Source organism: Belonocnema kinseyi, chromosome 7 (genome assembly GCF_010883055.1).
Source record: "Belonocnema kinseyi isolate 2016_QV_RU_SX_M_011 chromosome 7, B_treatae_v1, whole genome shotgun sequence".
NCBI classification, from domain to species: domain Eukaryota; kingdom Metazoa; phylum Arthropoda; class Insecta; order Hymenoptera; family Cynipidae; genus Belonocnema; species Belonocnema kinseyi.
This window is the reverse complement of record NC_046663.1, coordinates 99651392-99678942: the sequence shown is the minus strand read 5'-3', so window position 1 is coordinate 99678942 and position 27551 is coordinate 99651392. Positions and strand designations below refer to the sequence as shown.

Here is a 27551-nt window from a genome sequence, read left to right as displayed (position 1 = left end):
AGTGTTTAAATTTACTTGATATTCTAGATATTACTCTATTTATCCGAAATCTTTTTCAAGTCTGGAGTAATATTTTTTAAGTGTATTAATAATTGCAGTTTATGCTCAAATATTTTAGTATATAATTCAATAATTATATACAAATATATATTTTTCTTTATATTTCACTTTAAAGGAAATAGACTTCTGTTTTTTTTTGCATTTTGCATGTTTTTTTAATCGTACAAAAGTGAGAGATGGGATTTAAAAACTTAAATATTTAAAAGAATTTTTCGAAATTATTTTAACGTATGAACCAAAAAAAAATTGAAGTTCTTTCTTTAAATTGTTGTACAGTTTGTTAGATTCTGCAATGAATAAAAAAAGACAAACGATCAATTAAGAATTTGTCACATGATGGCTTGAACCGAGCTCTGAGTGATGAAAATACATTATATCCATCTGTCAAAATAAAAAATGTAATATTTCTAAATTATTAACAAATATTTTTGGAAAAAAATTGAAAAATTCTCCAGTAAAAATGTTGAGTGCAGTAGAACCACGTCCAATAAACTTCAACTTTCAACTTGACCATGAAAAGGTAAATTGCAAAGAAAGTAAAAATTCCAAATTTGGATTAACTACCAAAAATATTAAATGTAGTTCTTAGCGAAAAAATGCAAATGCAGTAAACCAGGATAAAATATCGATTAATTTTGTTCTTTTTCAGATTTTGCAATCTTATATTTCCTTGACTTCCATCCTCTCTGGGCAAATATTAACAGCATTGCAATTGCATGAATTTTTCTCTGTATAATTTCTTATCTGCAAAGTTCAATATTGACAGCGCTTATAAGAATTATTCCCACCGAGTTGAATTTTTTTTAAGTGATAGAAGAAAAAACATTCCCTGAGAGAATTGGTATGAGGCAAGTGGGCCTAATGGGTGCGAAGATAAAAGAAACAGCAGGAAAGAAAGGAGGGAATAAGAAAAAAGGTGCTGGGAAAAAGAAAGTTGAAAAGGGTGGAAGCGAAGAAAGTAAAGAAGTAAACAGTAAAGAGGAGGAGGAAAAACGACAGAGAAAATGGGAAAACGCTTGGAATAAGAAACTCGAAGCAGAAGAAGCCGTAGATAAAGCTTTCTGCGAAGCTCATGGATTTTATCCAAAGCCAAAGACTCAGACAAATCTTTGGATTCAAATGCATCAAGGGAAAGGGTGTCAGGATGTCCAATTTTGCTTCAAGTAAATAATGATTTGTACAATTTTATTATTTTCTCTTTCCTAAAATCGGGGTTCTTTAAATTAGTTTATAAATTGTAAGCTTATACAAGTAGAAAGACTTTAATGATGATCTGATTTTTTTAAACAAGAAACAAGGTTGGTTTTTTGACAAAGACATTTTTTTATTAATGAAATCAAGATTATGGCGGAATTATTCAAAACTTAAAAGTTGGGAAATTAATTTCAAAGCTGTTTATTTACACTTTTAGAGTGAGTGAGTGAGTGACTGAGTGAGAGAGAGAGAGATTTTCAAAAAAGGTTTCGAAAACCGGAATGAAAAGAGAATTTGATCAAATTGAAATATTTTGTATTGAATCAATAATTTTATTTATATTTTACAGAAATGTGCAAGTGCCAAAACCAAAACCTCCGCTACTTCCACCTTGAAAAGGAGTGATACCTACCGAATCACCTGTGCCGGAAAAAAGAAAGGAAAGAAAAAATAAAACAAAAGTTCAAAGATGATATAAAGTAGGTTTATCCCTGAAAGACGTAGTTAGATTTTTTCAAAATATCATTTTTGATCAAATATTTTTTTAAAGAAATTTTCCAAATATTAGTTACAATTTAGTTATCATTTTAAAGTAGTTATAATTTTTTCAACCCTTAAGTATTAATATTTCTGGAGATTTTTATCATTTAATAAAAATAAAAATTGTATTCAGACTTTTATTTAAAAAATGTCTGTCACACAGTGATATTGCGATCTTCAATTTTGATTTTCTCGGAACAGAATTACTTTTTTGGAACAAACATTTTTGATTCTCATTTAACATCCACAGTTCGGAAGCCAGTTTTTATGTTAGCAGAAAATTGAAAATTCCTCATTGTTCAATTCTTCGACCTTCTTGAAATTGGTTGAATAATTGCCACCAAAATTACTTTATCCATGTTCAGAAACTTAATATCTCGGAAGCATGATTTTATTTTATTTTAAAACTGAAAATTGAATTTTTTATAGCAATCCACAATCAAGCCTGGCCCTATTTTAGGCCAGTGTTACTTTGAGATTGTCAACTCTTATATCTATTTCTAGAACCTAGATAACTTTTCTTTATTAGAATTTTTTTACCTCAACTCAAAAATTTTTAGCTTGGGAGTGGACATTGTTTTACCTTTAAATACATATTGATTTTGACATTACAGAATGTTTTTTCACTCTTGTGAAAAATTCCCATTTTGTTGGTTATCTAGTTCAATACTGTCAAACTTCAATTTAAGAATTTTGAATTGCAAATTCACAAAATAGAATAAATTTCAATTTTATATCTTAAACATTGATTTCTTTTACAAAAAAGCATTTGATTCCAAATTGCATCATTATCTATTATACACATGAAATATGAAGAGTTTTCAATTGTAGATATTAAAAAGGGAAGAATTTTCAATCGCAAATCGTTTAAATTAAGAATTTTCACTGATCAATCTTCAAAACTGAACCATAAAAAAAAACTTTCGGAATTAAATACCTTTAGAAAATAAATCTTGAAAATTTAATAATTTTAATTCTATATTTTCAATTGTATCTTAAAAATTGTAGAACTTTACATTGTAAATCTTGAAAGTTAAAGAACTTTTAATTTGGAAAATTTGAAAGTAAAAATGATGCAAATTTTAAGTTTCAGAATTAAAAATTTTAATGATATACATTTTAAATTTTGCACAGAAACGTAAAACTTCGATTTTTTTGAAAAATTGGAATAACTCTCGAAATAATTATTAATTTTAAAAGTTCTTTCGCTCATTTGAAAGGTAAGTCTCTATATTATTTTTCTGAATTGTTAAAATATTTTTAAAAAGTTCTAGTTCTGCCCTAGGGTTGAACTTCGTACAAAAAATCGTAACACTTCAAAAAAATGATCGTACTCACCAAATTATTTGAAAAATTTTGTAATAATATTTTTATAAATATTATTAAAATATGATAAATACTGATTTAAGAATATGTTTGTAAGCATTTATTATTATTTATTAGTATTTATTATTTTTATTATTATTGTATTTATTCCTCCGGCAGTCTGTGTATTACAAACTATAAATTAAATAATTTTCAATTTTAATAATCTTGTAGGGCTTTCGAAAAGAAATAATTTTCTTCTTTTGAATTTTTATCATATTTGTAAATTTATTTAAAATTATATTTAAATTTATTTATCATTAAAAATTATTCAAATTTTAAGTTTTACAACCAAAATCATAAAAATCATCCAAATTTAAGAATTTTAATTTATAATTTTTTTAATTGAACAGTTTTTTATTGTAAATCTTAAAAATTGAAGCATTAAAAAAACATTGAAAATTTTCCTTTATTTTTAATGTACACAATAAAAATATAAGGATCTTCAATTAAAAATCTTCTTGACAGACCCATTTCAAAAAGATGTTCAAAATTTCATAATTTGATTTATAAAAATTCAAAGTTAAACAAGTTTGCTGATTTTTCGATTGTAAGTATTTTCCAAATGGATAAGTGTCGAAAATGGAAAACAACAGAAAGACTCCGAATTCCAGAATATTTTGAAATAATTGTGAGTATTTTAAGAAAATAATATTGTGATCAAAAAACACGAATTAAGTTATTAATTTATTTCTTTGCTTTCAATCCATGTTGGAATAAAATCTTATATTTATATAAAAGTAATATGTATACAGATTATTTAAAGTCGATTAAAATTAAAATTACAATTAAAATTAAAATGGCATCAGAACCGCGTTTTAGTAACCCGCGGTTTAGCAATTCCTAGAAATGCTCGCCCGCGCAGTTTCTCTCGGGGCAGGGAGAGACGGTAGCGAATCTTGGTTGAAAACACTAGCATGGTAGTGGAAAAGCGCTGTGGACGGGTACTCCATCGAGAATATTGCGCAATATTATGTATTCCAATTAGAAACAGTTAAGGCAGGCTTTGCTGTTTATGTTTCGATTCTCCCAATTTAGTAACAAGGTCATAGCGAGGCAACCCCCATAACTGTTACTAAACCTAGAGTTTGGTATCGTTGGAAATCTAATTTCCATTTGCGAGCTTTTTTGTGTTCTGATGTTAATACATAAAATGGTTGATAAGAAAGTAGATTTCATTTCGATCTTAAAACAATTATTATTTGAGTATTTTTAAATTAAACTTTTGAAGGAATATAAAATGAGAGCATTATTATTCAATACTTAAATTATAGAATAATAGAACAAATTATTTTGCAAATTGCAGCTTTAATTTGCCAAACGTGGGAGGATGCGAAAATAAAAACAAAACAAAAAAGTAGAAACGAGAAAATAAGACAGCCCTGAGAAAACACTCAATGGTCGAAGAAGGGTGCAAGTCGTTATTCTTGTCCCGTAGGTCATTCACCGTTAGTTAGAATATTGTGTCAGGATAGAACGTAGATGACTCGGCCCACTGCGCCGACTCCCTCAAAACGCCCTCAACCCTTGTCCGATATGGGGTGGTAGGCCGATATTCTGGCGCCTGCGTTGACTCATGGCGAATATTCGCTTAGACGCCTTAGACGTCAGCATTTCACCAATCCAACAATCATGTAGCAGGGATTTTTTTTACCGCCAATTAATGTTTTTTTTACCCGCGAGTGTGGATCCAGCCTTCAGTCCATCAAAATGAAAACGTCACCAGTCTCGTACAGAAGTTGACCTTCTTGCTTTTCATTATTAAATTTCCGTAAATCCATAATTTCATCATGAATAATTCTCCCCAAAATTCGGAGGCGAAATCATCTACACACCGGCCCGGCATCGATAACAGTGACGAGGAAGATTGGACTGGTGTTGTTGAATGTGTAATATTCCTTTTATATCTTAATCAAGTGCTAGTGAATCACCCGAAAAGTTTTTAAATCGATTTTTATTTTATTGTTATTTTATGATCGATGGGAGCAAGCCTTCGAATTTTTTGTGTTTGCAAGAATTATGAATTTATTCTGTAATTTGAATTTGGAATCATTCAAAATTCATAAACCTACAATTTTAAGACTCATTCAGAACTGAATAATTAAAATTTTTTAATTGAGCAGTACGACTGACAAATCCAGCAAAATGAAATGCCTGAATTGGAAAATTTCCGAATAATAAAATTCCCGAAAATATAAAATCGCAGAAATATAAAAATCTCGAATATCAAAATTCACGAAATAAAAGTGGTTCAATTTAAAACAACAATTAAAAAATATATATTTCTGGATGAAATTTTTTTTTGTAAACGTGCAAAATATTAAAACACTCACAAAAAACGCTCTCAAACACCGAAGCTTTATTTTTTTTAAATTAAAGGAAACTTTAAAATAAATCAGTGCTAAAATGAATCCTGAAAAGTTAATTTGGAAAATGTTATTGGATTCGAAGAAAGTTTAAACATTAAAAAATGTGTCTTTCATAAAAATAGATGATTTTGTATCTTTAATATATAAATAATATTGATTTAAAAACAATTTTTTAAATTGTGTAAATTCGCGAATTTTCTAGTTCGGCTATTCTATAATTATAATTATAATTTCCAACTAAGCAATAATTTTAAGTTTCAAGCATTCGTAATTAAATTATTCCAAATAGACAAGTAGACAAGATCCAAATAATTTTTTTTTCGAATGTAAATGAAGTAATTCGGCTTTAAAACATTCACGAATGGGATTCCTTCGATTTCTATTCTTTTCAATACAAAAGATTTAAAACTGGAATTTTTGAAATTTAAAAATGCTATATTGTAGAAGAATTCGAAATGAAATAATTTAAAACTTAACAAATCTAAACTTTAAGTATAAAACTACAAACTGAGTAATCATAGATATAAATAAAAACATGAAATACTGAAGAATTTCTAAATTATATACTAAATATTACACAGTTAAAATTTAAAAAATTTAAAATCTAAAGAACCGATTTAGTTATTTGGAATCTTTTCAAATTGAACTATCGTACATTAAAAATATTATGCATGCCTCAAATATAAATGGTAGAAGTTGGCCAATTTCAATTTTTAATCGTTAGATATAAACCTGTTTAATTTTAACGTAAAAGTGACCGAAGTTTAATTCCAATCCTGAAAATTTTTTTATTGAATCATACAAAATTTTAAAGTGACAGAAATTCAAAACGCAAGTGCTGCAAAAGTGATATTTTACATTCCTTCCTGTAATCAGCCTCTTAAGTTTCATATAATTGTCAGATTAATTGTTAATTTTTAATATAAAAGGTCTGTTATTATCATACTTTTTTAGAAACGAGATTGAAATTTGAATATTCAAAAACAATAAAAGGACTTCATTTATAATTTTGAATTTCTAAAGTTTGGTGAAAAATGTAATGCCGATATTATTTGAGTCATCGAATTCCAAAATTATTATATACTTAATTCCAAATGGTTTTATTGAAACCGGACAAATATATTTAAATTCTTTTCGAACTTAAAACTAGCCAAACTGGAAAGCAATTTAATTTTAGAATTCTACCAATTTCAAAACATTTTCAAGTTTAAAAATAATAAATGGGAACAATTTTAAATAAAAAATATTTTTTATTCGTCCATATAAAAGATACACGTGTCTATCCTCTTCGCAGATGTAAAAATAAAACGCACTTTGGTGAAGTCTGTATTAAATATAAACCTAAAGACCAAGGAACTATTTCCAAAAAGATGTATAAAAACTTCATCTGGTTTAAGTAATAGTTTTTCTTCTCCCTAAAAATTATTTTTAAACATCTTTATAAACAAATATTAATAACAGCATTTTATACACGAAATATTTGTTATTGCTTGGAAATTGTATTTATTCTCCATCAGTATTTGTAGATAGATACTTTTCTAAAAATCGAGCTACAAACTAGAAAATGAAGATTTTTAACAATGTTTCAATCTTTATTCTAATGACAAAATTAAAAAAAAAAGGTTAACTCCAAGAATAAAAAACGACCAAATGGCGACCAGCACGCATGCAAATAGTTCCATTAAAAATAAAAAATAAATCATGTGGGATTATCCATATTTGATCGTTTTTAATTCCTGGAGTTTTTTTCTAAGAATTTTCTCATTAGAGTAAAATATTGAGAATGTTGAATAGCAATTTAAATTTTGATTTAATAAAATGAAATTTCATCATTCAAATTTCTTTTCTGTATTTTTTTTAAGAATAATTTTTTTATTTTCATTTACATACTTGTCTTTTAAATTGTATGTTTATATTTTTTGTAGAATATAATTAAGTCTCCTTTAGATGTTAGTTATACAAGTATTTTTCTGATGGTATGCTTTTTTTAGGCTGTGCTAGAAAGATCAAAATCAGAACGATCGACACGTGGGGACGAAGACCGTCGACGTCGCACAATTATCGTGGAGAAGAAAAATGGCTCATATGGTTTCACATTACAGGTATGTAGTGTATTAATTTCACATATACAGTTTCATTCACCCCTCATTAAAAATATCATATTTGATAAACTTTAAAGCATTTTTTCAGCTTGTTCTTTACAATTTTTTACGCCAAGCTTCACTGTTCCTATATGATACAATATAGGGACCAAATGGTTCTTTTTGTCACGCTCAAAGCTACTTTTTTCACACTCAAAAGGTAACATATTCAAGATAAATTCATGACTTTAAAACAATTCACGTTAAATGTAAAATAATTCGAATGAATTGGAAAAAATGTTGACAAGCACAAAAATTCGATTGATTGTCGTAAAATTAGGATGAATTTAGAAGAATTTAAGGTAAGCAAGAAGAATTCGATGGAATTCATAAAAATTCAAGGTGAATTTTAAAAATTCAAATTCACTGAAAACAATTTAAAAATATAAAAAAATTCATTGGATTGAGTAAATTTGAAATGAGTTAAGAAAAATTTAAGAAAATTTAAAAGAATTTGATGAAATGCCTAAGAATTTAAGGTGAATTATAAAGACTTCAAGATGAATTAAATAAAAACTTTTTAAAAATCCATTGAATTGAGTAGAATTGAGTTAATTTACAAAAATGTAATAGAATTCAGGATAATTTAAAAAGAATTCAGGGTGAATTCCACATGAATATGCAAAAAATAATTTAAAGTCTTTTGAAATATTTGAAACCCCACGAAATCCCTCACATGTTGTGCATAATTTCTTTAAAACTATTAAAATATTATAAAATCCGTGAAATTACATGAAAATTAATGATACTTCCTGAAATTCTGGAAAATTGATTAAAATACTTTGAAACATTTCAAAACCCCATAAAATCATTGAAATCCTCGGAAATTTGATAAAACCCCTTGGAATATTTTATCCTATAAACTTACAGTGCCTGTAAAATCCTTCCATATCTTTCGCAATTCTAAGAAATTTTTTAAAACTGCATGCAAATTTTTTAAATTCCTTAGAATGATTAAAATATTTTAAAATCTCTTGAAATTCTTTAAATCTCATTTCAATCTTTTCAAATTTCCTAAAATACTTAAAATCCTTTGATACCTTTTAAATTCACATTAAACTTTTTCAACCTCTTGAAAACGCCTGGAAATCTTTTACAATACCCTAAAATATTGCAAATCCCTTGATCATTTTATCAATTGATCCTCAGGATTAATTAAATAAAAACTTTTAAAAAATGCAAATAACTTTAAAAAATATAAAGAATTTTGGGAAATTAAAAGAATTTAGGATAAATTAATTAAAATTCAGGGCGAATTCAAAAGAATAATTTCAAATATTTGAAATCCTCCAAAATATCTCACTTCTCGTGAATAAATTCTTTGATATCCACTAAAATATTATAAAATTACGTATATACTCTATAATATTAAAGTTTTAAAAATACCCAAAAAGTTTTTAAAAAGCCTTCAAATTATTTAAATCTATTGAAAAATACTAGGAATCTTGAAAAATGCCCTGAAATATTTCAAAAGAATTCAAGACAAATCAGAAATAGGTATAGACCTGAATTGAATGGTGATTAACTCATGAGTTAATTTATTGAAAGAAAAGTTACATTATGGGCCAACAAACTCGGAATTCTTCAGGAAAAAGAAAACACATTATGTATAATCTAAATTCTAAATCACAATTGGAAGATAAAATAAAAGTCCACTCCCGAGCGGAAATATTGATAAATTGCTGACAAAAAATCTGATTAGAAAAGGTTATCCAGTTTTTTGAAAATAGATGTGGTATTGACTATTATCTTGCTGTCTCTGAAAATAAATTTTTTTAAATCTGCAAGAAATGTATGAATTTTTTGTTTCAACCGTTCTGTGCCACTTATTATTAAGTTAATAACAAATAACATAACATTTTTCGCAGATTTTTTCGTTATGTATTTTCAGGGGGTAAGAGACATTCAAAGTTGAGAATTACTTGTTACCCTTTCATTTGTCAGGAAATAATTTCTGATGGATTAAAAATTTGCAAAATTTGCAACAGTGTAAGGAAAACCTTCACTTGCAATATCTACTTTGTTTAATATTTTTAGATTTTTTTTCATGCTAAGATATTCACTATACGCTTTTCTTTCGGTAAATTCAGAAAAAATTTTTTTGCAATTAAATTAAATTTCTTATAATTTGACAGAGTTATGGTATCCAGTACAAAAGAGAACAAGAAGTCGAGATGGTCACTTATGTGGATTACGTAGAATGTGATGGGCCTGCTTCCAAAGCTGGTATGCGAGTTGGTGACGTGATTGTTTCGATAAATGGCCAAGAAATGGACCGAGCTGACCACGAGACATTAGTTAATTTCATTAAAAACTGTGACTCAAGAATGAGAATGGTGGTTTCATTCGAGGACTGCCTTAAAAAGGTATAAATTAAAATGAAAGAACCTGACTTCAATCAGTTTTTATTGGCAGAAAAACCTATTCGATTTAAAGCGGATATTTTTTTTTTAATTAACATTACTTATAATAATAAGTTCCTATTTAATTTTAGGGCTAAGATTGATATTAGGTTTATAACTAACGGTCAATGGTGAATTGTTTTGTTTATTAAAAGCCACGAAAATAACATTTCTTTCTCTTTGATTTATTAACTTGATGTTTATACCTTCAGGTGGGTTTACACATGCGATATATAAAATTGCAACAAGCTTTGCAGTCACGACTCAACGAATTGGAAAGACTTTGTGAACGAGAACGCTCAATTTTAATGGGTCGTTGGAAAACGCATTCACTCCCGGCCAGGAAAAGAACTCCTAATAATATTTCTACAAATAATCCTAATCAACCATCGCAGCCTTCGAATTTTAACTCCTCAGCAGTTCAATGCTGTCGTCCAGCCTCGTCAACGGAACATCTGCTTTTATATTCTGTGGTAAGAACTGATATCTGATACCAAAATTGGAAAGGCTTCAAATTTGAACGAATTCAAGTCTTAGAGTTTGAATTTAAATTAATTTAAATCGAAAATATTAAAAATTCGCAGAACTGAAAGAAAAAGTATTCCAAATTAAACGAATACAAATTAAAAACGTTCAAATTAAATGATTTTATAAGAGACATTTTCAAAGTACTTTGAAATGAAATAATTTAAAACAGAAGCTTTAAAGTTTTAGTTCATCATGCTTTAAATTGACAAATTTTGAAATTAAAAAATTAAAAAGATAATTGAGAAAAACAGCTTTAATTTATATTGATTTAATCCTCGAAGTTATAATTACAATCATAATCTGAATTAAAGATGAAAATCTAAATATGGGCCTGAGAAAAAATATGAATATCAAAAACTTCTATAAAATTATTAATAAATTGAGACTCACTAATAAAAAAAATAGCGAGCTTCTAAAATCAAAACTTTATCTCTTAAATATTAATCTTGAAATAGATATTAAAGAGTATAATTGATTGCTCCCTCCCATTTTTTTTTAATTAAAATCAGTATTACAACAGCTTTAAATTTCTTAAGAAATAAAATATCAAAAGCTCTATGAATCGAAGTTTCTTTTTGTTGAAAGTATTTGTATTCTGAATTGATTCAAAATTAAATACACTTTGAATATTGTTCAATTTTAAAACTCGAAAATAATTGTAATTCAAATCACACACATTAATTAATTATTTGACTAAAAATGACTTTTTAATTGATAAGTGAACAGATTTCAGAGTTTAATTTTCAAACGGGACTTTAATTTCTAAATGCTTCAAATTTCACAGCTAGGGTGTCCAGCAGTCAAGGAAGTCAGACCTCTCATGGAAATGTCAGGGAAATGGATTGGTCATGGAAAAGTCATTGAAATATCAGGAAATTTTTTCAAAAGACAGGGAAATTGTTAAATTTCCGACTATTTATGAAAATTTCAAGGAATTCTTTTAGAAGCGTGAGTTTTTTTTCTTCTTAAAACTGAACACTGAAGAGTTGTTAATTTTTCGGGGTAGGGAAAATCAAGGACAATCGTACGAAAAAGTAAGAGAAAATTGAGGGATTTTAAGCTTCAGTCCTGCTGGACATCCTGATATAAATAAATATAGCAATAAGTAAACGTTCTGATTCTAACGTCGAATTAAAGTAAAGCTTATGTTGGCAAGAACTCATATTCAAACCAGAGAATTTTCCAATTTCTTTATTAAATTTTAATCAAAGAGTGTCTTCGATATAAAACGCACCTTTCTGTCTGAGAAAGTATTCTTCAACTCTTCACAAATCGTAGAAGACCAAACAAAATTTTCTGGAAGTTTAGGCCAAGAATATTATTCTGATTCCAATTATAAAAATTAAAATACATGATTGTATATTGTAAAAAAAATCAATAGAATTTGCAAAATGGATAGTTCATTTTTGCGGGCGGAGGTAAAATATTTCGTAATTTGTAAAATATAGATATAATCTTAAAAGAGTTTTAGTAAGTCTCTTCAAATATATTTAAATATTTTCAAAATTTTTTAGATCCACAAATTACGTTACTGCTTCAAAAAGATGTAGACAACATTTATAAAGAAGGACAAATTTTAGAATCGGGCAATTATTGTAAGATAATTAAAATATATTCTTCATATTTGGACGATCTAAAAACTATTGACTAATTTACAAATATTAAAAACGCATAAAATATGAAACAAAGTGAAGCATATGAAAGAAATAAAAAATAAATCAACATAGTGATATTATCAGAGATATCAACAGCAACTTATTAGAAAATAAGTGGCTCTTATTAGAAAAGATTCAAGGAGATATTTCCTCTAAGAAATTTCTAAATTTCTATTTATTTTCGGGGACCCCTTTTTTGAAAAACAGCCGCGCATATTTCGTTTTTTGCTCGAATTCCAAGTCAATTATTAAAAACTGTAACAAATATTCCATTTTTAAACATTCGAAGCATCGTTCATATATTATTAAATATATTAAAACCAACATTAAAAACAATTATTAGTGCACCGATTGCCCCAATAATGCTACCACCTGGCTTACTTACGACTATAAATAATGAAACTGGCATAAATGAATGCCTTCCTAGCTATATCTAAAAATTTTTTAAACGCAATCAATCAAATAATCAATAATAACTTAGTAAAATGCATTTATTTTAATAAATTCCCATTTTTTTTGTCAAAAATGCAACAACTTGGTTGGAAATTTTACTACTTTGTTAAAAATTTGTTTTTAGTTGAAGATTCATCTAATTGATGGAAAATTGAACTATTTCGTTGAAAAGTCGTTTATTTTTTTTGTTCATAATTAAGATTTCTCAACTGAAAATTTAATTATTACATTTGTAGTTGAAAATTTATCTTTTATAGTTAAAAATTCATGTATTCTGTAGAAAATTCGTGATTTTTAGTTGATGATTAATTTTCCCAGTTAAAAATTTTTTTATCTTTCTTCGTCTCCATCCTTTTTTTATTAAAATTAAAATATTTTTTGGTAAAAATATGATGAATTACATTTTTCGTTGAGCACTCGTCTTTTTTGTTTTAAAATTTAATTACTTGGTTGAACTGCTTTGTTGAAAATCAAATTTTTTGTGAAGATTCATCATTTCAGTGTAAAATTCATCTTTGGAATGGAAAATTTTACCCAGTTTTTTTTCAAACTGAAAATATAAATATTTCATTATTGGTTGAAGATTTACATTTTTGATTGAAAATTTTAATGTTGAAAAATTCACGTATTTTGTTGCGGATTCAAATATTCTGTTGAAAATTCGTTTTCTTTAATTGAACTCAACTGTTTTTTAATGCAAATTAAAATAGTTTTTTTTAATATCAAGTATTACATGTTTTTTTGAGAATTCATTTGTTTTATTATTAATAATTAAACTACTTAGTAGAAAATTCGTCTTTTTGTTTTGAAAATTTAACAATTTAGTAGAAAATTAAGTTTTATTAAATTGTTAAGAATTTGTCCTTATGGGTAGAGAGTTAATGTTTTTTTTTTATTTTGTTGAAATCTAATCTTGTTGAGTGTGGATACAACTATTTTATTAAAAAACTCTTTTTTTTTGTTTAATTCAACTAGAAGAAAATTAATTTTTGCAACTGAAAATGTAACTATTTCATTTTTGGTTGAAAAATGAACTATTTTGTTAAAAATAAACTAATTATTTGAAAAATTAACTACTTGGTAGAAATATAAATTCTTTGTTTAAAATCTATAGTTTCAGGTGGAAAACTACACTTCTTTGTCTATAAAATTAATCTATTTGATTGAAAATTTGTCTTGTTGAGTATAAAATTAATCTTCTTTTTTAAAAATTCATCTTTTTTGCTATACATTATATTATTTTGTTACAAATTCGTACTTTTTTAGTTTAATTAAAATACTAGAAAAATATTTTTTGTTGTTATTGAAAATTAATGTTTTTAACTGAAAATATAATTATTCCATATTTGGTTCAAAACTATTATTATTTTAATTCAAATATTTTGGCAGAAAATGCAACTATTTCGATAGAGAAGTCAACGATTTGGTTACTATTTTTTACTATTTCTTTGAAAAATTAACTACTTGGTAGAAAATTCATAGTGTCGGGTGGAAAATTGATGTCTTTTGTTGAAATTTCGTCTTTTGAGCAGAAAATTAACCTTGTTTTTTGAAAAATCATCATTTTTGTTGAGAATTTAACTATTTTGTTCAAAATTCGGGGGTTTTTAGTTGAATTCAATCAGTTGAAAATGAGTGTTTTTTGTTGAAAAGTAATTTTGTAAACTTAAATTTTTGTTGTTAAAAGCTAAACACCAACAATTTACTTATTTTCAAAGGATTTTTCAAAGGATTTTTCAAAGGATTTTGCGCAGGATTGAAATAAAACAGCTTACGCGGGAACAAAACATCCTAGGCTAAACATGAATAATGATATTTTTTTAAAGGGCTAAGATGTCTGGATATTCCCAAATGGCACTAATACTTCAGTCTTAAAATCAGGCAATCACGAAAAATACAAAAAACATTTGATTTGAATATTGAGTCATGTTGAAGAATGGAAATAATGTCGTATACAATTTTTCGTTTTACAAAAACTAATAATGCATCCAATAGTATTATTAAAGCAGGGCTCGAATCGTGCAGACTAATCCACATTTTTGTTTGAATGCAACTTTTTGAAGAAAAATGCGACTAATTGAACTTTTTCCGTTTTTCTCAGAAATCCGCTATACCTAGATTAAATTTTTATCACAATGCATCTCCTAAAATTCGAATTTTAAACTAGAAACAAATTTCTCATTTTAATTAAGAACATTAAAATTGAATAATTTCTCATTAAAGCTTTACACTCCGAATTTTTTTAATTGCTAGCGTTTGAAATTGAGCAAGTTCTAATTCCGTGAATCCGTATTAATACACTTTTCCTATTCTCCAATTTTAAACAATTCTTCTTTTTACCCTCTTTTCCAGAAATTTTCCCTTTTGTTCGGTTAAGTACGAACTGAATTAACAATTTATCACTTTATAAGAAAATTCAACTAACTTTATTCAAACGTTCACTCTTTTTGGTTGAAAATTCGCCTCTTTAGTTGAAAATTCAACTTTATTCTCAAATCTTTATCTTTTTTCTTGATAATTTAACTTCGTGGTTAATAATTTAACTATTTTATTGAAAATTAGTCGTTTTTGATTGAAAGTTCAACTCTTTGATGGTAAATACAATTATTTGGTTGAAAATTTATCTTTCTTGGAAATATGGGCACTGACGCAAAACACGTTTTTTTATTATTACTTGCGGTGAGCTTGATAACTGTGGAAACGGTCATAAAAAAAAACAAGATTTCATCATTATATTCCTATACGCAGTTCGTGAAGAAAGGCCTTGGCGAAATTCTGGCTTTTAACAAAATGCCAACGTTTTTTAAAAAAATTTCGAGTTTTAAGGTTCAAAAATTCAGTTTTTTTGCAAAAAAATTATTATTTTGTCCAGTTGATTATCCCTCCGTTTAAAAACTCCTTATTGGAATATAATAATGAAATATTGTTTATTTTTTCATTTTATATGATCCGTTCCAGAGTTATCATACTCGTCGCAAGGAATAATGAAAAAAAAAAAACGAAATTTGCTGCAGTGGCTATATTTCCCCTAGTTTCAAACATTTAAAAATGAAAAAGTACCTATAAATATGTAGTAATCGATCCTCTGTAGTCCATCTCAATAAATTGTTCTTAACGTGGCAAAAGAAAATCTTGAATATTCCATTAACATTACTAGATATAACCCCTTAATGTAAGTTACAAAACTTCTCTCATTTGAAAATATTCCTTTAAACTCAGATTAAGAATCCTTCAAGCTGAATGATTTCAGTTTATTTTTATGGTGCAAAAATAATTTTTTATTTAGTGCAAATGGAATGAAATTCGTTTTAAAAATATTTCGCAAGAAAATTCGTCTGGAAACTTTAGCTGAAAATGTTCTAAAAAATTTTTAAACGTGATGGTAGTAATAATGCTATCATAAAACCGATATAATGAAGAAGAATAACAATATAAAACAAACAAAGAGAAGCATTTAAAAATCAGCCAATTATAAAAATACGTCTTCAATTTGTTTGCAAATTAATTTTCTAACAAATTTCGGGAAATATTGTTTAATTAAAATTGTGGAAAATTTGACAAAACGAAAATAAAAATACAAATTCAAGATCATATTAATAATTTAATTAATTATTAAATGAAATGGCGCATGTTAAAAATTTCGAAAACAAGACCTTAACCATGCAAACTTAACAGCAAGCGACACAAGCGACGTAGTATATTTAAAAAATCACCAAAATCACGAATTTGTGGCTTGGAATGCGAAATCTAGTTATTTATTTAGCAAATAATCCGGAGCAACTTCTGAATTTTCACCACAACTGCCATGTCATATAATGACACGACACTTTTGATTCCAAGAACGGAGACTGGTAAGTTTCTCGGGTTATCACAGGTCTACCAACCGATGAATCAAAAATTAATATTCAAACACGGATATCAAATCTAGGATTATCTATACTTTTCATTCTTTTTTTTACCTAAACGTTGCAAATTTAATAATAAAATAGCTCAAAATTACTGTATTTGGTATTAATACTTTTGATCATTAGCCAAAATTAATCAAGATGTTCATCTGGGCTTTTACAGTTTTACCGGAAAGTGTATGCGCGCCATCTTTGACTACTGCGCGGGAAAAAATCTCGATCGATATCGATATGAGAATTACAATTTATTAGCTTTCAAATTTAAATTTAATTAGGTAAGTTTTTTAAAGAATTGACTGAGTAAATACTAAAGATTAGTTGGTACATTATAAAAAACTAACCTAGTTGTATTTTCTCAGGAATCTTGCAATTTTTACCTAGCGAGGGGAACAAATTACTGCCGAATGTGTCTTTCATTCAGAATGATAAACATTTTAACAACATAAGTATAAACTTCTTTAAAAGATACTTGCCTAACCTTTATTTTTGTAAATCTAAGTGTATATTTAAATTAGAATCTTCTAATTTGAAACCATACAATTTTGAACGCAAGCAATTCAAATTATTCAATTTTGAAAACTTAAATTTAAACATTTTAATCAAAAATGTTGTCTACTATTTAAGTCATCGATCTTATTTTTTTTTCGAAATTTCTTTACTAAAAGAACTCAGTCTCTTCCTCAAATTCACAATTTTAATATTTATAATGATTCAGTCTCCTGAATTTTAACCCTAGAAAGTTTACAAATATTGAAATAACATTTATGAATAAGTTTTCAAGCTTCAATTTTTTTCAAGGCTTCAATACAAATAGATCTTCACCTGCATAATTAGTAGTTCAAATTGTGATTGAAACAAATACATATTAATTTTTTTAGTTTAAAATTAAATTATTCACAATCATAATCGCAATTGTTTTTAAAACTAAGGAATAACGAGTTTTATAAACTTATTTCGGAAAGGCCTAGCTTTAGAAAATTAATTAAATTATTACTGTGAAATTAACGAAAGACACATCATAATAATACATAACTTTTATAGTAACCAAAGATAAAACAAGTTTCTTATTCTACACAAAAAAACATTCAGTTTTGAATTTACGTTCCTAACAAGAAATTATGAAATTTTTTCAGAATAAATAAATCCAATAAAGAAGGCCAGTATGTGTGGTGACATGTTTGGTTGAATATAGTTAACTAATTAAATTAAATAACTTTGTATAGTTAACTAATTTCATGCAATAACTTTGTACTCTAAAGTCAAATCCATCAAGAACTTTTTTACAATTTTAGAAATTAAAAATTTGCTAAAATAATTTACATTTATAATTCAATCTTGATTGTTTTATTTATTTCCTATATGTTTATTTAGTTATTTGGTTTCGTTAATATATTACATAGCGCCTTCCTGAATGCCCCCACCCCTCATTATTACAAAACTTCCATTAATCTGATTTTTTCACAATCTTATCAGAATAATCCTTGTGATCTCTTTTCACATGTTTTGGATATCATTTACGATTACCGCGGAGCGGTTAAAAGTTTCTAAATTTTGAAAAATTAATTTTTTTATCAGTGCAAAAATTATTGCAAATTTTCTGTATGTGTAATTTTTGATACCAAATAGTAATTTGAAATCATATTTTACAAACAAAAATTTGATCATGATAGCATTTTTAGAAATATCAACAAAAATAATAACATTTGTTGTATTTGTTTAGTGGAAAACTTATTTCAAATTAAAAAAAAATGTCTTCTTTACTTTTCTTAATAATTAAGAAAATTGTACGTCTTTTAATAGTGCCAATTTTTCATCTTTGGATATTTTTGTAGTGACGAGTTAAAAAATTTATTTACGAAAAGTTTGTAATTTTCCAAACTTTAATATCTTTCAAGCGACCCGTAGTGGCTAAGAGTGGTATCTATTTTTCCTTTTAAATTTTGGAGTATCTTAATAGGAAAGCACAACGGTAACACGTACCTAAAATAAAATAAAATAGAATAAAAATAAATTTGCCCTAATAACGTGCTACACACGCTCATTACATGTTCCTAATTTAAGGGCATGTGATACTTACAGTTTCTCCGGCTTTTTTTCCACAAAAATGAAAATTTTTTAAAACTGAATTTGGAGATGCTATAAAATATCATAACGGACGACCCCGGACTCTTTTTTGAGGGATAATAACAAAAAAAATTTATTGTGCTAAATAAAAATTTTATGTATATGTATTATTTTGAGGTTACGTCGTTTTTTATCTCTGCCTTTCCGATAATCTGGAAATTATTGGTGAAATAAACTTTTTTGATTGCCTGCAAAAAGGGTTAGTTCCGGGAGATTAGTTACTATGTTTATTTGCAAGTCCAAAGTTTTCGGCCAAAAATATTGTGTAGTTTGGAAGTAACGCACAGGAGAATTGTAACATACATAACCTCCAAATGTACACAAGTTGTTAGCAATATCAAAAACTTTTTTGAAAAAAAAAACACAAATAAAGTGTGCGGGGACGTCCGTTAACATGTTCGCTATCATTTCCCAAATTTTTAAGACAAAATATTGATTATTCTACAAAAAAAAGCCGTCGGAACCTAAAACTGGTAAAATCGATACTAATTCCTAAGCGCTATGCAAATTAATCAGATTTTGCTAAATTAAAACTTTTGATTTAAACCAAAAAAAAGTGTGTGGGGACGTCTGTTAGCATGGTCGCTATCATGTCCAAAATTTTTAAGAAAAAATATTGATTATTGAAGAAAAAAAGCCGTCGGAACCTAAAACTGGTAAAATCGACAATTTTCCAAGTATCACATGCCCTTAATTTAAATAACTGGATTATTTCGGAACAAATACACAATAAGGGCAGCTGAAAAAGGGGCAATTTGTACTGAAATTTCGGTACCTTTAGCTGGATTTTTTCGGTATGCGTAGACACTTCCTTCCTAATTATCAATTTTAAATATATGGTTGAATTTAAAGTGCTATAAAATATCATTAATAATTATAAATTAAAATAAACCTTAAAATAGTTACGTTGATTTTCATAAAATCTAATTTTAATTTTACTCGGCTTTCAAAAATCTGTAACTTTGAACTAAATATAAAATTTTATTCCAGCAGGAGTTAGAAGCAAAGTAATCAATTAATTTAGGATTTTATATCGTGATAAGCGATGAAAAACTCTTTAATTTTCAAGACAATTCAAGGTTTTGCAATTTTGAAGAGTTGCAATAAAAAACTCTTTCATTTTCAAGGTGCATACAATTATACATAAAAATTCGTATATTTTTATGATTTTTATTATGTGATTATCAACGTTTTTTCGAATTGGTCAATTTTGAAGATTTGTATTGGAAATTCTTCAATTTTAGCGATTTTCAATTTAAATGTGTTTAGTTTTTAAGATTTACAATTAAAACTTCATTAGTTTGGAATGCTCGTAGTCTAAAATGGTGTCATTCTGAACTTTTTTACAATATGTGGTTCAACTTTGAACCTTTTAAAGTGAAAATTTATTCAGTTTTATAGATTTGCAATTGAAAATCCATAAATCGTGAAAATGTGAATATTGAATTTACATCAATCAGTGACTGGAAATGTAGATAGTTACTGTTCTCGGGAAGTAACACTAGCTGTTATTAGTTACTTTTTTAAAAGAAAATACTCTAACTCTGCATCTAACTTTACATGAACCTTAAGTCATACAAAAATTATTACCTTTTTATATTCAAATTCAAACAGGACAAATAATTTAACTGTGTTATAGTTAATATGATTTAAATTTTTACATTAAAAAAAAGAATGTTACGTAAAATGTCTCGAAAGCTGCCTTCTTCCCATCGTATCAGAAACTTCTCTTGATCAAGAGAAGCTGTTAAATCCTGCCTCTCCCTAAAACGTAATATATGGAGTTCCCTTTTAATATATAATTTATATTCCAGTACGCCGATGGTCGACCATTTTTAATACCAAGAAGTGCCGCCTGTTTGGTAGCAGTGGGGCCACCCCGATCACGTAGTGATCACCACCACTTTCTTTCCAAGAAGCCTAGTGAATTATCATCAACATCATCATCCCGCCACAGTTATCACCAAGCTAACGGGATGCCAGGAACACCATCAAAGTCGAAACCCCATAAAGGTAGTACCCAAAACTGCAATTCAACGAGCAACGAAACTCAGACTCAAACCCAAAACCAACCCCAAACCCTACATTCAACATCTCACACAGCCCACAATTTGTGTGGCGCTTGTATAAGCGCCTCTCGTCGAAGAGATCATTCAGATGGAGCAAGTTTAGATGCATACGACCTGGCAAGTCCTTGCTGTGATCCTAATTGTGTTCCAAGTAGAAGACGTCGAGAAAAACAGAGACGAGCGAGACATGAGCAAAATCTTCAGCATCAGCACCAACAACAGCAACAGCAGCTACAACAACAACAACTGAAAAAACATCAGCATCAGCAAACCGATCACAATCATCAAAAATCACATAGTTCTCACAATTGTTCAAGAGCCTCTGGTCACAGTTTGCATTCCATAACAAGCAGCGAAATGTCAACAACGGTTGATAGTGCAGCTTCTTGTTCTACATCTGTGAGTACTGATACTCTCTACTGGGACCCAAATGTTCAACAAAGACCACCAGCTTGTTTGCAATATGCAAAACCAAAATCCTGGGATAATTTGACAACGAAAGCTTTTGGTGGATATGGTTTTGGTTATGGATATCTAGATACTGCTTCCATTAAAACTCATAGTGCTGAACGGCCTGGAAAAGGTTCATATAGTAGAGCGAAAACACCGACTGGATCGACCCAAAGAAGATCAACGGGAACCTCGACGACAACGGTCTATTCGGCGAGTTCAAATCGATGTTTCCAGCCCACGAAGTCCACGGAAAGCCTATTGATAGCGACTCCTTATCAGGGGGAATTGGAGGGTTCTAGTGTTAGTTGCGAGTGCCTGGATGGCTCAGGGTCTAGATTTGTGACTGTCCAGGTTGATAAACATAAGAGACAGGAGGAGAGTAATTATTCTGGCGGTGGAAATCATCAGGCCAGGCATCGGCGCTCTAGTCATTCCGATAGTAAATTAAGGGCTATGAATAGTTCGGAAGTAACGAGATTGTGAATATTGTCATTTGTACTAATGATTTATGCAAATAAATTGTGTATTCTGTTGCTAGATATTTGAGTTTTTTTAATTATTTAGGTTTTGTATGGTTTTATGGAATTTATTTCAGCATTTTGGATTCATGAAGATATGATTAAAAGTAAAATTACGACGCTTCAATTTTAGAGATTGGAAAGTAGATCAGAAAAGATTGCTTTGTATATAATTATATAGGTTCACATTTTTAAATAGATATAAAGGTCAAGCATTTTTAAGTATGAAACAAATCTTGTAACAGAAAGTTCTTATTTTAAAAACTAACAAACTTCAGAGTCCGAAATGATCTCAAAGAATGGGAAACAGGGTGATTTTTTGAAATGAAAATACGGAAATAAATTCTTTTAAAAAATGAATGTAGGTACCACATTTAATTCTATATGAAGCGCTTTAAATTTCGAAGATTTGAAAAAAATAGTTTAATTTTAAAGCAAGTTTTTTTGTTTTGTTGAAAAGATGAATTTTCTAAAAAAACATTTATCATTCAAGAAAGATGACTTTAAATAAATAGATGAATTATCAAGAAAATTAATAAATAGTGGATTTTGTAACCAAATAATTGATTTTTCAACATTCAACGATGAATTTTCAACCAAATAGTTGAACTTTTAAGGCAAAGAAATGAATATTCAACAATATATTTGAATTTTGAAACAAAAGGAGGAATTTTCTACCAAACAGTTGAATTATATAAAAAATAATGGTTTTCAAAGAAATAGTCGTACTTGCAAGAAAAAGAGAGGACGATCCAACACAATAATTGCATTTTAAACCAAACAATTGAATTTTTAATGTACAAAGATTGAGTTTCAATCAAACGGTCAAATTTTCTAACAAAAGAGAGTAATCTTGAACCAAAGAAGTTGCATTTTTAGGCCAAAAAGAGAAAATACCAAGAAGACAATTGAATTCAATATAAAAAAGAATTTTCAAAAAACGACATGCATTTCATACTAAAAAATGAATTGGGCAAAGTAGTTGAAATTTCAAACAAAAAGATGAATACTCAAAGAAAAATGTAATAGTTGATATTTCAACCAAATCAGATTTTAATTTTAAAACAGAGGAACAACTTCGTTCAACCAAAAACGAAGAATCAAGCAAAAATACTAATTTTTTAGAATAGAGTCGAATTTTCAACAAAAAAGTTCATTTTTAACCAAGAAATATGGATTTGTTTTTGGACTTTTCTACAAAAAAGATGAATATACAAGTCCAAAAGGACGAATTTCCTGTTCGCTAGAAAAACAGTTGACTTTATTTTTCTTTAAAGTAATTAATAGATCACTGTATATAAAATTAGTAAGAAAGTTGCACCATTTTTACGAAAAAAAAATTTTTTATCTATCGGAACATGTACATAACCTTAGAATGATGTTTGTTTACAAACGAAAATCAGCTGATCTTGCAACCTGGCGGTGAGTGAAGTTACTAAAAATACTAAAAACAAACGAAACAAACCAAACGTTTTTCATTTCATTTATTTGCATTGGTTTTGGGGTTGTGACTTGTCAATTTAATTGTATACTGTTTATTAGTACTAACATTTCAATTATTGTGATGTCGAAAAAAAAACATAGTATTGCGTACATTAAGCCGGAGGAACCGAAATTTCTTCGAGATTTGAAGATTAAAGCTGGATACAAGGAAGGACCTACTATTGAAACAAAGGTAAACTTTTTCTGCGTTTTTAATTTAAAAAAAACTCTTGTTCCGTAATTCACATTACTATGAGAAGAAGAATTAAGATATTTATTTTTCGTTCTAGATTTAAGTATTTTACTATAATTCACTGCACGTGAATTAATATAAGGTGTAAATTAACATAACCTCGCATTTAATATCTATTTTTGCTAGGAACTTGAATAGTCGAATATATCGCCACGAAAAAATATTTTATTGATTTTTAAGATAGTATATTCCTTCTACGGAAATTTTTTTTTTCGTGTTCTATTGTAAAATTTTATTTATAAAAACTATAATTTATTAGAATCTTCATGCAATTTTGAAAAAATACCCTTTTTATTTCATGCATAGAAATTATAGTATAAAATTTGCCAAAAAATGGAGTTATTCAATAATATTAAACTAACTAAAATAATGCCAGAACTAATCTATAAATAATCGTAATGGACAATAATATACTTTTAATTTATTTAAAAATAGAGAGAGCAATTAGCAGAAGCTACAGACAAGGACTTCGAAGATACTGAAGAGGAACAGCCTGTAGTTGTGATTTTAAAAAGTGGAGATTTATCTGCAGAGGAAGCGGCTGCTTTTCAGAAAAAGAAGGAGGAAGGTGAATTGGATATAAATCGAGCCATTTTCTGTTACATTTTTTAAATTGTATATTTAAAAAAATCTACCCTTTTCTTTTTTAGAGGAAGCAAACAAACCAGCAGATCTTTCGAAGCCAATCATTTTTCAGAAAACTAAAGCTTCTTCTGAAGAATCCGTTAACGCTGGATCTCCACCTAACAAAAAAGCCAAGAAGTCTAAGAAAGAACAGAAAAAAGCTGTACTTTCCTTTAACGATGAAGAGGATGAAGAGGATGAAGTGAATTAAGAAATTAGAGAACTTCGGTATGCAGTGGTTAGTCCAATGTTTTATTTAGGTACATACGTTTTAAAAGTGATATTTTAAAATTAAAATGTTTTTATTTCTTCCTTTTTAAGTACACGTTTATAAAATCAGAAAATTCAGATGAGAAGGGATAGAACTTAAGTCGTGTAAATGATGTAAATAGTCAAATTTGAACATGCGAATTTGTACTATTATGATTTGATACAAATAATATTTCACTATTTACTTTAATCTTTTTTATATTATATGATTTTTCCCATTTAAACTAATTAAACAACGGTGAAGAGCAAAAGGCAGATAACTCAGTTTAAAGTCTGAAAAATTGGATGTTTTTAAAAAATGAATTTACTTTTCATTAACTTTTATTTCAATGATTTTTTATATTGTAAAGTAAATAATTATTTATTTGTACAGATTTTTTTTATAAATTGCTAAAAATTGCTACTGGATGTCCGAAATACAACTAGTCACGTGACCGTTTCTACAAGATGTGATTGGTTGCTTGATGGCGTGAAGAAGGCACTTTATAGAGGAAAATAGGGAATATGACCAAGAAGGAGAATATTGCCGACCTATAAATATATACATATCTTACTTGAGACTCATAAACAGAAAATCAATTTTTTATCAAAGAAATTGCACTATGTTATTGTTTTATTATTCAAACGTCTTAGATTTTAACTCAATTGAATTCTATAGCTGAAATTTAATTTTTAATTTTTAATTAATTCGAACTTTAAAAATGTCCAAGGTATACAAAGTATGAATGTCAGAAAATATAAAGAGTCTTCAGAACTTCAGGGAGCACAAACTGAGAAAATTTAAATTTTAAATAAAATTTGAAATTTAAATTTAAGCCCCTACCATACGTAAGTAAGAAATTATTTGGAATGTTAAATTATTACAATTTTTAAAGTCCTTGAATTGAAAACTGTGCTTGTATTTGAAAAAAAATCACTGAAAGTAATTTTAATTTGAAGTTTAAATTGAATTTATACAAAATGAATTCCATTTTAATTTTAACTACTTTGAAATTATAATAATTTATCATTGAAAAAGTAATCTGGAATTTTAAACCACATAAGCATTTTCAGGTTACAGTATTTTTTATAATTTCAATTCCAATATCTTTATTTCGAAAATAATTGATTTATCCGCATTTTAAATTATTTCAAAATGCTGGCACTAAAGAAATTTCAATTTGTAGGAAATATATATACTTTAAATTATGCTAGATTTAAAGTCATAGACATTTTAATCTGGTTCTCCTACATTTCCCGTTTTTCTGTAAATTTTCTTTTTCTCTCCTATTCTCCAAAAAGTAAGCGTTAATTCCCTTTTCTCTTAATTATTAGTTATTATGATATTTGAGATTGCAATATTTGAAATCCGCGGGAAATTCTCCGAAGTTAATAAATATACGCAAGTACTAAAATAACCATTGTTCGTTTTACATCTATAAAATTATTCTATTCAAAACTAGAAAATGCATGAACATTCTAAAAAAAATTGAAGCTGGAACAATTTAAAACATGTTGAATGTGTAAATTCCAGAGACGGATATTGTTATCGAATATAAAATTAGAACATTAAAAAATATATATAGTAATTTCAGCAAGAACTATCAGAAGGTGAACACTTCTTAATTTAAATATAAATGAAGACAAATAATTACAAAAATTGAATATTCAAATTTGATCAACTTAAAAGTTCAATGTTCTAATTTGAACAATTTACTGTCAAATGTTCACAATTGAGCCACGTGTATTTGAAATCTGTATGGGAGTGTTAGTAGTATCAAAATTTGATTGTAAATTATAAGTCGTAAACTGTACAATGTTTCTTTAACAAATTTAAAGCTGATGTATTTTTTTGTTAAACCTATACACATTCAATTTCTTTGAAATGTTAAATATTTTAGGCGGTCAAACTTCAACTATTTCTAATTTTAGTTTTAGAGCATTGAGGGTGTAGTGTCAAATTTAAATTGAAAATATTGGACAACTGAAAGAACCTGAAAAATAAAATTATCGACAGTATGAAATTAAATCAAATTTCGGACAGAACATTTTTGAATGATAAAATATCCGGACTAGAGAATTCCCGAATTTAAACAGCTTTTTTTAAAATAAATATTATTTATTTTTTAAAAATACAATAATCAAATATTTTATATAAAAAATTTGTAGTTTCTAAAATTAGTCTTTGAATTAAAAATAACAATAATTTAAAAAAATTACTCCCCAGAAATATATTATTTCCAAATATTGTTATTTTAAAATTAAAAAATAATTATAGAAACTATAAATAATTAAAAAATAGATACAAATTTTAGATTATTGTATTTTTAATAAATAAATAATATTACTCAAATAAATTTGTTCATTGTTTAAATTCGGGAATTTTATAACTCGGCAATTTTTTGTCGGAAATTGTATTATTCGGGAATTTTACACCAAAATATTAATTATAGTCAGGGCGAAATGCCAAATCTTGGAAAGAAATATGCAATTATATTTATGAGTATCGCGATTTCATTATTAATGGAATTCTTAAGATAAAATATTCTCGATAATGAAAACGATTTAAATATATAAAAATTGTTTATTCAACAAATTTTATTTTTTGACGGACTTTTTTGTATTGTGAATGGATTTATAACGACGAAAGTACTTATATCCAATTTAAAAAATAAATGATTCAATCGTAAAAATAATTTAAAAACTATGTGATATTTAAAATTATAGCTACTTTTCCGCTGTAATCCCTGAATTTGTTTTCACGAAAAAATTTTAATTTAAGAATTTTTAATGTCCAAAACCTGAAGTTGTTCAAACTTTTAACTGAAATCGTTCAAATTTAAAGTTCCAATCAAAACGTTTTTATCTTGTATACAGCTGGGCTAAGAGGCTTAACAATTTAAAAAAGTTGTTTTTAATAAATTTGAATTTCTTTTAATTTAATGATAAAGAGCAATAGAGAATCGTATAAGCCTTAAATATTTTGAATTGAAACCGTTTATTGATTGCCATTCGAATCCAAAACCGCCAAAATTTGAAATCATTCAAACTTGTAACCTCGAAACTAAGAATAAAAAACAAAAAGAGGTATTACCCTGCCAATATTATAATAAAAACCCCCCCATGAAATTTTCCGATAACTTCGGTAATATTCCCTTCACCCAACT

At 27.4% G+C, this 27551-nt stretch overlaps 3 protein-coding genes across 5 annotated transcripts in view; 2 read left to right on the top strand and 1 right to left on the bottom strand.

Moving 5' to 3' along the window:
• Window positions 1-16532, bottom strand: part of LOC117177527 (proton-coupled amino acid transporter-like protein pathetic) — an 89547-nt gene extending 73015 nt beyond the window's left edge. For both annotated transcript variants that reach the window (XM_033368301.1, XM_033368302.1), the window contains exon 1: window positions 16421-16532. The gene's annotated coding sequence lies outside the window, so the exon portion shown is untranslated. The remainder of the gene's footprint in view (window positions 1-16420) is intronic.
• On the top strand, window positions 294-21797 carry LOC117177526. Of its 2 annotated transcripts, XM_033368299.1 has the most exons (7): window positions 294-580; window positions 710-1223; window positions 1604-1733; window positions 7520-7630; window positions 9805-10035; window positions 10284-10544; window positions 20551-21797. In XM_033368299.1, the coding sequence occupies exons 5-7, from the start codon at window positions 9844-9846 to the stop codon at window positions 21739-21741; spliced, it is 1644 nt and encodes a 547-aa protein (XP_033224190.1). In that variant the 5' UTR covers window positions 294-580; window positions 710-1223; window positions 1604-1733; window positions 7520-7630; window positions 9805-9843; the 3' UTR covers window positions 21742-21797. The 2 variants fall into 2 exon arrangements, with proteins under 2 accessions (XP_033224190.1, XP_033224189.1); XM_033368298.1 differs by lacking the exons at window positions 294-580; window positions 710-1223; window positions 1604-1733 and adding an exon at window positions 4950-5048.
• Window positions 21798-23236: 1439 nt separating this feature from the next.
• Window positions 23237-24595, top strand: LOC117176418 (uncharacterized protein KIAA1143 homolog). The gene is made up of 3 exons (XM_033366657.1): window positions 23237-23451; window positions 23947-24079; window positions 24162-24595. The coding sequence occupies exons 1-3, from the start codon at window positions 23341-23343 to the stop codon at window positions 24344-24346; spliced, it is 429 nt and encodes a 142-aa protein (XP_033222548.1). The 5' UTR covers window positions 23237-23340; the 3' UTR covers window positions 24347-24595.
• The last annotated feature ends 2956 nt before the right edge of the window (window positions 24596-27551 follow it).